At 37.2% G+C, this 10,140-nt stretch overlaps 1 protein-coding gene across 1 annotated transcript in view; it reads right to left on the reverse strand.

Moving 5' to 3' along the window:
- Nucleotides 1–9,931, reverse strand: part of LOC136032005 (DNA polymerase epsilon catalytic subunit A-like) — a 118,551-nt gene extending 108,620 nt beyond the window's left edge. Inside the window, 3 exon segments of the mRNA XM_065712072.1 lie at nucleotides 2,513–2,731; nucleotides 3,526–3,652; nucleotides 9,796–9,931. Of these exon segments, the coding sequence (XP_065568144.1) occupies nucleotides 2,513–2,731; nucleotides 3,526–3,652; nucleotides 9,796–9,875 (426 nt within the window). The 5' untranslated portion in view covers nucleotides 9,876–9,931.
- Nucleotides 9,932–10,140: the final 209 nt, after the last annotated feature.

The raw sequence follows: 10,140 nt of genomic DNA on the forward strand, positions 1-10,140 counted from the left end.
CCATAGATCATATAACAATGGCTCCGGGGTTGACACAGCCCTCAGAGCCTTGGGGTAAGATTTGTAAGTTATCTCCTAGGGACAGATAGCGATGTTAGGGGAGGAGTAATCGCAAAAACTTTCAAAGAGGAGGGCTTAAATACACTCACACTCATTAACTAATACTCACTCAATCAAAATCACATTCACTCATACTCGCAATAGCACTCACACATAGCTGGAAGAGGTGGACGTGTAAACTTTGGAGAGGGCTTATTCAATTGAAAATCGGAAGTTCTAGCGCCATTTTAAAAGTCAAAAGTAATCGGAGGGTAACTTAACCTCCTCGTGTCTCTTTTCCCAACACGCATCCGATCCAAATTTTGAGATAGCCATTTAGTTCAAAATAGCCCAAGATCAGATAACAGAACTCCGGGGTCAATAAAACCTCGCAGAGCACAGGGACAAGTGTTGTAAGTTATGCCCTGGGGCATGTAGGGTTTTTATGGAAGGGGTGGTCGTATAAACTTTGGCAGAAACTTATTTGATTGGCAATTGAAAGTTCTCCTTCCCTTTTAAAGAGTCAAAAGTGATCGAAAGTTAACTAGCCCCCCCCCCACGCCCTATTTTCCCCGAATGAAACCGATCGACATTTTGAGATAGCAGTTTTGTTCAAAATAGACCAAAGATCATATAACAAGGCCTCCGGGGTTGACACAACCGTCCAGAGCTCGGGGTAAAGATTGTATGTTATGACCCGGAGGCATACAAGGTTTTTAAGGAAGGAGCGGCCGTATAAACTTTGGAAGAGGCTCATTTGATTGGAAATTTAAAGTTTTAATTTCCTGTTACAGAGTCAAAAGTGATCGGAGTGCAACTAGCCCCATCTTTCATACCCTGTTCTCCCCAAATCTCGACAGCTTTAATCAAAATTTTGACAGCCATTTTGTTCAAAATATTCTTAAGATCCTATAACACTGCTTTCGGTGTAAACAAAATTTCAGACAGTCACTTTGTTCAAAATTGTCCAAATCTTAAATAGCTTTAGTTACGAGTTTGACACACACCCCCCACCATCCTCGGAGCAAAGGCTAGAAGTTATGCAAGTTGTCCATTGGTAAGATATAAGGTTTTTGTGGATGGAGTGGTCGTTTTCACTTTGGAGGGGTCTCATTCGATTGGAGATTGAAGGTTCTAGTTCTTATTACAAGAATCAAAAGTGATCGAAGGGCAAACAGTCCCCCTTTTTTTCCCAAATGCTGTCATTGCTTATTATTACTTTAATAATTTATTTACCTTGATTCTTAGTTACTTTGATACTTTCTTTAGTTTGATACTTTTTTACTTTGACATTGTAACTTCAGTATTAGTTTTGATACTCGCCCTGCGAGTCTAGACAAATTGTTAGCCATAACTTTTCAACCTAAAATCAATGTTATCAACCCATTATCACTCCAGTGGGCTTTTCAAATAGGCATGACTCAGAGTGTTTGAATAAAATCTCAGTCGCCTGCTTGCCTACAAGTCCAGTGGGCATTGCCAGCCATGAGTCAACCTAAGAATCTTGGTCGCTCTGCTGCGATTCTGCTGGGCTTTTCCAATATGTACTGGGCTTGTCCAATAGGTTGAATTATCAACTTGGTGGAGGTGAAAATAGACATGAGAGACATGGCTAATTAGAGTAAAGACCAGACATATAGTTTCTATAAGAGGCAAAGCTGGCTTAACTTCTTCAGAATTGTATAAAAACGATTAATTTCACTTATTGATGAGTCTATCATTCATCTTAGGGCAGAACTAAGGTAGATACGCATACAATAACTGTAATTCAAATTGCCTATCAGTTCTGTGAGCCATTTGAAGGCAATTGGAGACCCTAAAATGATTCAAAGATTTATGACAGACCATGTCCACAATACTTGCAGGCAAGTGGGCGACTGAGATTGTTCCTGTTACATGAGCTATTCCCACTGGGAAAGCCAACCAGAATTGCACTGGGAATAACCGAGATTTTTGGGTTGACCCATCACGGACAATGTCAACTGTATGTTTAAGCGCCGGATGGGCTGAGGTTGTCCTCCCTATTTCTTCCCCTGGGTGACAGGGAATATCCCTAACAAAAAGATTATTTTGAATAAGTCCCTTTGAAAACCAAGTAGATAGAGTAAAATCAAGATACATACTGCGTTACTTAAGTCCTTAGTATAAATAATAAAAAATAAATGGCTCAAGACTACTTTAACTGGAATATTCCTAGAATACGAAGGTGCAATTTTTTTTCCTTTTTTTCGCATGAAATATTCCTTTACTCGACAAGATTCTTTAGCAAGAAATTCGAGGAAGAAAGACAAGGAATATTTCTCAGTACGAATATTTTGAAATATACTTTCTTTCATTGGATTACAAAAGAAGAATGATTGTAAGAATGTAACTGCGTAGACAATCTGAGAATCCAAAGCAAGGCTCTTAATTGTTAATGATAAAACCTTAGGTCATGCCCCACCCTGGCAATTGTTGAAAAAAAAGGCATTACCAATTCTAAGTCTTCTTTGGTACATGGTTCACAGCTATGAAGAATTCCTGCATACTTTTTTGATAAGTATGCCAAGACTTCCTGGAAACAACCGGTCTTTGGAAGAACATAAAAATATGGTTTATATGGTACAGATGCTTTAAAGCGAGAGCCATCCTCTTGAATGAAATAATAATCAACTGCACTAACCAATCTCTTGTCTTGGTCCATGATTTCGGTCTAAAAGTAATCAAAATTATTTTTAAATATATGATCGTTTTACAATAGATAAATGAATAAATAGATATTTGAATAGATAGATAGATAAATAAAAGTTGATACTATAATAGGTAGCCAAGGTTGCCAAAAGTCAATTCTAAAATGAATTAATAATAGTTTGGCTTGTCTTTTAGAAGTTTTCTGCTTCATCCCAGCATCTCCATTTCTACCACTTTTAGCAAACTCATCCTTTTTTTGGATCCGACGAATCTTTTCCTGTTTGTTTCTTAGTAGTTTGTTCGCTTTTCATTCTTTTTTATTCTTTTTCAAGTTACTCAAATCCTTTCTACTTTTCTCAAGTATCAATATGACAATTACTCCTTCTATTTTTGACTTTACTTCCTCCCCGTTTCTTTTGATCACCTTGGTTTTCCCTGAATGTCCATCCCTTTTTTGTGATAATGATTTACTGGTTATACAGTGAATTCAAATTCTAAAATCTGGAGATCAATAATTTGACAAAAAAATAAAAATTGTGCATATTCATCTATTGTTTTTCACTCATCCCTCAGACATGGGTCTATACAGGACGGAACGCAATTATTCGAACTGAATTATTTCCACATTAGCGTCATTCATTAAACAGCAAGCAAGAGATATATTTCTTGAAATGAAACTAAGAGTTAAACATTACTCTCAGTTTGCAGAGTTCAGAACACTAAAATAAGAACATTTAGAACATTTCTTATAATTTCACAGGTCCTATTTTTTCAAGTTCTACTGGAGGAAGGGCTTAAATTATCAAGATTACTTACAGTATGCATATTCAAGAGGTACCCAATTTTTTCCCCATTTTCCTTGAGACATTCAAATCCAAACTTAGCGTCAATCTCATCGTTTTCAAGTGAAGTTCTAAGGCGCTGATCAGATGATTGCTCACGACTAAAAAGACGATAGATTCCGTTACTGGCTGAAATTAGCATTTGTGTTATTTTAGTTCTTAACTAGAATTTATTACAGGGAACTGGGTCATTCTGGACAGCATTAGCCTGAAACATGAAGAGAAGTATGTTATCCCAGGTACAAAGGTGCTCCCATCTACTTTTATAAGCCATTTCTTTTTGGAATTTCATTTTACTGCATTTGGGACTGAGGTAGATGAACGGTTTTAAATATCCCTTCTAAACTTTTATATTTCTATCATTGTTAAAGATACCGTAGATTTCCTTTGCTTCTTTCTAAGCAGTAATATCAGAAAGTGGGCATACAGGAAGAAAACCAACTCTTGAAATAAGAGAAATACAGTTCTCTATTTAACACTGGGCAATACTCTTTGAAGAGCTCATGAAACTTAACCTTTCATCACACATCCACCACTCCAACCTCTCTTGTTATCTAATTTTTAGAAGAAATGTAGACATGTTGCTCCTTGTTTGAGGCAGAATCATCCAAGGATTTTCAGCCTCAATGAGGGGAGGGCCCAATTGGGCACTGGTTGTTGTCGACCAATCGAAATTTGAAAAAAGTAGGTCCTAAGAAGATGAATTTCCCTCCAAAAAAAGACAAGTTCCCAGAAGACGGCTTCGGAGCTATCAAAGCCAAAATATAACTATCAGTTTGACTCTTAAAAAGGGCAATAGAACTTCTGATTACCAATCCCATGATTCCCACCGAAGTTTATACGACCACCCTTTCCTTAAATACCTTACATGCCCCCCGGGTATAACTTACAACCCTTATCCTGAGGACTGTGAGGGTTGTTATCCTTAAAGACACAATTTCCGAACCTTTCTATTATGCTGAGCGAAATGGCTGTCTCAAAATTTTGATTAAGTGTGTGTCGGGAAATGACGGGTCTGACAGGGGGGGGGTTGCCCTCCAATCGCTCAACGGTGGCACTAGCCCCTTCAATTTCCAATTGAATGAGCCTTTTTTTGATGTTTCTACGACAACTCCTTCTATACGAGGTGCCCTGGTCTGAAAAAAATACATGGTACCCACGTCACTCTTTACTTAGGCAGCGCTTTTATGCTGCCTATGGTTACACAAGCAATATGTGACAAAGACCCATCCAACATCCCTTCCGCATCTCAAACTTTTAGCAGAAAGGTTTGATTATGGTACATTATTTGAAATAGAATGGCAGACAGATTTTCAATATGTGTGATTGCAGGGTCTTGGACCCTCTATTATCACCCTCACTGCATTTTTAGCAGAAACTAAGGTCCATAAAACCTTGTTTGAACCAAAATCATGTGTGGGTTTCCAATTAGTATTTTAGAAGGCTCAAAGTGTGCCAATGACCCCTCCAATACCTCTTCCCGGTCTAGCCGCCATATTTATAGGTGAAAGGCAGGTATTTGGCTCTTTATAGAAGACAAAGCATACAAGCGTCATTACTAGAGACACACAGTTGCTCCATGGCCAGCTGCTCCTCTAATAGGCGCGTACGCAAGAATATGTTTTTCGGGTAGCCTTGTAATGCAACTTATTTTTATAGATGGCGCAATAATGCTAAAAACAATTTCTATGTGATAACTTGAACAAGAGTTGTCCAGAGATTGAAAGGCAATTTGGGGAAGGTCCAGGCCCTAAGCCCCCCCCCCCCCCTCGCAGGTCCCCACCCTTCCTGCTGCCGATTTTTTACTACCTTGTTTCAACAGGAGTCACCCAGTTATCTCAGTCGTTATTATTTGAGAAGTAATGTGGGCCCTTGGCATCCCCCCCCAAAAAAAAACTGTCCCGCTCTTCGCTAAGTTTCTAGGACAAAGTTGACCGCATTGCATATTATTTGATTTGAAGTCACGCAGAAGTTTTCAATTTGTAATATGAAAAGTAGACCAAGGTTAAGGATTTGTATTCTAACAAACCCAAACAATGGTACAGGAAAATCAAAGAGATTTGCGGAAAAAACCCTGTTGAAGTTAATTTTCATCTCCCTGAGCCCCCTTCCAAGATAGCCAACGATTTGAACCTGCATCTTGCGTCCATAGTTCAAAGTCTCCCCCCTTTCACTGGCTCAGGTCAAACTTTTCCTCCCTCCACCTCTTTCCCCCAAATTTCTCCCTCTGATATTATAAATAAAATCCAAAAGCTCAAAAAATCAAGTACTTGCCCATTAGACATCCCAATTGACTTGATTAAAGCCTTTTCAGACACAATTGCTGGACCTTTATCTGATATTTTTAACCAAATTACAAAATCTGGTAAATTCCCAAGTTGCTGGAAACTTGGTTTTATAACACCCATCCCAAAGAAATCTTCCAGTCTGACTATAACCAACATACGTCCTATTACACTCACTCCAGTTTTTTCTAAGCTTTACGAAGGGTTCCTTTGTGACTGGCTTAAAATTAAAATTATACCACGCATTGACATCCGACAGTTTGGTAATTTAAGAAAAACCTCCACCACCCATTACCTTGTACACTTGATTCACACGATCCTAAGTGAACTAGAGAAACCAAATGTTTGGCTAAACCTGGTTTTAGTCGATTTCCAAAAAGCGTTTGACTTAGTTGACCACACTATCCTAATTCGTTTACTACATGATAACTTTGAAATTGACCCACTCTTAGTAAATATTGTTATATCGTTCCTTTCAGACAGATCACAAGTTGTAAAATACAAAAATACCTTCTCTAACCCCCTCCCTAGGTACTGTGGAATACCTCAAGGAACCTTATTGGGACCACTATTATTTCTTGTCATGATTAACGAAATTGGCAAGGAGTTCCCCCAACGATGGAAATATGTTGATGACTTGTCGATCCTTGAAGTATGTCATAGGAATATTAAAAGTGACCCCGTTGAAATCCTAACCCAATGTTCGGATGAATCCAAGAATCTAAATATGACAGTAAATCCCACTAAATCACAGATAATGACAATAAACTTCTTGAAATCTACTCCTGCTTTTTGCGATCCGATCCCAAGCGAAATGCTAGTGAAACATGTTAGGCTTCTTGGTGTCACAATTTCTAATGATCTTAAGTGGGAAACACATGTATCCAACATTGTTAAACAAGCAAATGTTTCACTATCCATTTTTAAGCTACTAAACAAATTTAATTGTCCTAAGATACATTCCCTCCGTGTTTACTTATCCTTTATCAGACCGTTATTGGAATATGCATGTCCGGTCTGGCATTCGCAACTTTCAAATGAACTTAGTGACAAAATCGAGTCGGTCCAAAAGCGTTCGCTCAGGATCATTTACAAAGAAGGCAAAATTCCATACTCCTTCCTCCTTAAAGCTGCGCGCATTACCACCTTAAAAGAAAGGAGGGAAAAAATTTGCCTGCTTTTCGCTAAATCAGTCATTTCCAATCCCCGCACTGAGGACTTACTCCCTGATTTTCACAATCCCATTAGACTCCGACTCCCCCGGTCAGCCTCCTTAGCAATCCCAACTTACTCTCTGATTCATGCTGTTACAGAAAGGTTTCGCAAAAGTTTTATACCATTTATTCTGAAAAACCTTAATAATAATTCGTGATCATGTAATTGCCAAATTCCCCTTTTTACTGCAATGTTTTTGTAATTTAATTGTTAAGTTTATCTTTGATGATTTTACTTTTTTAATTCCTTTTAATTTTAAGTGTTTGACTTAATGTACTATTTTGATTTTTTTCTTAGCTTTTAGTGACATATAAAGCGAATTTGGCTCTTTAGAGCTTGTGATAGTTCTTTTGCAAATAAATCTTATCTTATCTCTTATCTTATCTTACCATGTCTGTGGCCCCTCCAACACTTCGCCTCTCCTCATTCTAAGAGGAAAGGTTGGCATGTAGCACTGTGTTTGAAACAGGATTATGCAAGTATATTGTAAAAGTGTTACTGAAAAACAAAATAGGTCATTGTACCCCTAGAACCAGAGTAATGCAGTGATCTCCTATCTATATGATTGAAGGATGGCCCCTCTAACACTCCTTGTCACCTTTTTTAGCTGAGAAATTGGTATGTTCCACACTCTTTGACAGTTATCAGACATGGATTTTCAATTTGCATCGTTGGGGGCATATAATGACCCTATGCCCCTCCAACATCTTATCAACGGTCAAATTTTCAGCAGGGAGTTAAGCGGGATTTTGTTTATTGTTGAGCACAAAAAATATGGGCCAGTTCCTTGAAAATTAAACATTAGGATGATAAAACACAGAGGTCCAGGTCTCTTCGCTAAGGTTTGCATGAAAGTTTGCAGATTTGCTTAAAAGCTAAGGGACAAGTACCTGGAGCCCAGAGGGAAGAAGGGATTTATTTTCAGTGGCGCGTGATGCTTCCGTGCCCAGCATATCCAAAGATTACCTTCTACATTCTATGTCCAAGATTCTACTGAAATTTGGTAGGGAGGTACCTCCTTTTTAGAAACCTTAAACTATTCGCCATTGTAGCCCAGATGCTAGTAGGCTTTAAAGTTTCATAATTTAGGTTACAGTTTCACGATTACAGATAATAATCGAGCTCAATGGAATTGTTCGCAATCATAATTTATAATGTTTTTCTGCGACAATCTCGGCAATAGACACATAATTTATTTTTTCTTACCATTAACACGTTAAAAGAAAATAAAGGTGTTACATTTCGAGGCGAAGTAACTAGCCCAGGTTTGATACAGTTTAAAAAAAAATTAATTGGGTTAGGTGTTATGGAAGACCAGAACAAAATTTGCACTTTACTGAAAACTTAACACATTTAAAATGTTTTCACCTTGTTTTTACTTGTTTAAAATGTTAACTAGATATATGAAGGGAGAAGTCCTTCCCCTTGCACTCCAGAGCGAGTATCTGAAGCCCTTTATAAGAGTAAAAAGATATTGGAAGGGAACCCTTCACTCAAGCCCATTCACTTTCAAAAAGAATCCAGTTGAAATTTTGGAACAGCCATTTTGTTCAGCATAGTAAAACGGTCCTGCAACTATATCTTTAGAGATATTAGGCATGTCAATTCCCTATAAGTATGAAATTGGCCCATTATGCTTCAAAACTAATTGTTGCTTTAAAATAAATCAAAAGGTATTGTGTTTATGGATGGATATAAGACACCTCAACAATAGCCTATAAGTACTTCTCCACACTGGAAGGACAGCAATCTGCAATATTTTTTTTACTTTTCCTGTTTGTTACTTTTAGATTACTGAAAAGTTTATTGTACAGAAAATGCACCCTTTTCTATAGACATTTGGAAAATATTTGACATTTTACAATATTATTCACAGCTTTAAATTTTGTGGAATGAGGTTGTTATGAATAAATGCCATCAGAATATATCACTTTTGAATAACTGATCTATAAAAAGAAGGATGTTTTTAACCATTCAATAAACTTATTTCTAGTGATGGTTACTTTTTACATGTGACAAAACAAGTTAACTTCTGGGGCCCCTTCAAGGGTTTAAAATAGAATTTTCCCAGGAAGCAATCATTATATTTGAAAAGAACATAAAAAAGCCATCACATGATGTACTCACTTTCTTCCTAGCTAAATTATGGGGAAAAGAAATGTTTATAAAAACACAAGCATGATATTTGAAATTTAAAAAAAACATGCAAACTAACTAATGGTAGGCCTACTAATTTTAATTATATCTAAACAGTTTTATATGCAAATCTATAGCCTAAATATCATGTACTAGCATCCAAAGCTAAATTCTTATTTCCCTAATCAGTTCTAGACTATAGCCTACCTCAATTTCTTTCAAACATAAATAGCCTACTAGGCTAAAATAAGACATAGATGGTTCTCTATTCATCATTTGCAATAAACTTTAACCATTAAGAGTAATCAAAATCATATTTAACATTCCTGAATCAGCTTCAAATGGCAATTTTTTTTCATTTGATGTTTTTTTTTTTCCAACAGACAATTTTTAATATTTGGTTACTATAGACCATTGTTTATCTTTTTTACTTGGCTGCAGCTGTGTCTGTAGCCATGATGACGTCAGTGCAATCCGTATATAGACTAGCCGTTCCTCCTAGGGTAGCCTCTTGCAGTAACCTAGGTTAAATATTCTGCATTAGCCTATCTCTAATAATATGTCCCTTTTCAATTGCCTAGCATTAATTAGAACACAACAATTTTAACCTTGAAGATGAGTTCTTTTCGGCTTCGTTTGTGATGTTTTCATTTTTGTCAGCACGGAATCGACCAGTATTCACAGGCATTATTCTTTAAGTTTTTAATTCCCGGCCCACTTGGCGCGTCTTTCTAATTCTTTGCCAAAAGCAGTGTTTCCACTTTCTTTTTTGAAAAATCCCGAATCAGAGACGAAAAATCCCTAAAAATCCCTTTTTGGTTAAACAATAATCCTTTGAAAAATCCCTCTCATGCTAATCACAACAGTTAGCTACTGGTTTCCTGGTCGTGCTTCTGTCTGAGCACCCGATTGTTTTAAATAAAAATCTCTCCGAACGAACTGAAAAGCACTGG

The sequence above is a fragment of the Artemia franciscana genome, chromosome 10 (assembly GCF_032884065.1).
Source record: "Artemia franciscana chromosome 10, ASM3288406v1, whole genome shotgun sequence".
Classification (NCBI taxonomy): Eukaryota; Metazoa; Arthropoda; class Branchiopoda; order Anostraca; family Artemiidae; genus Artemia; species Artemia franciscana.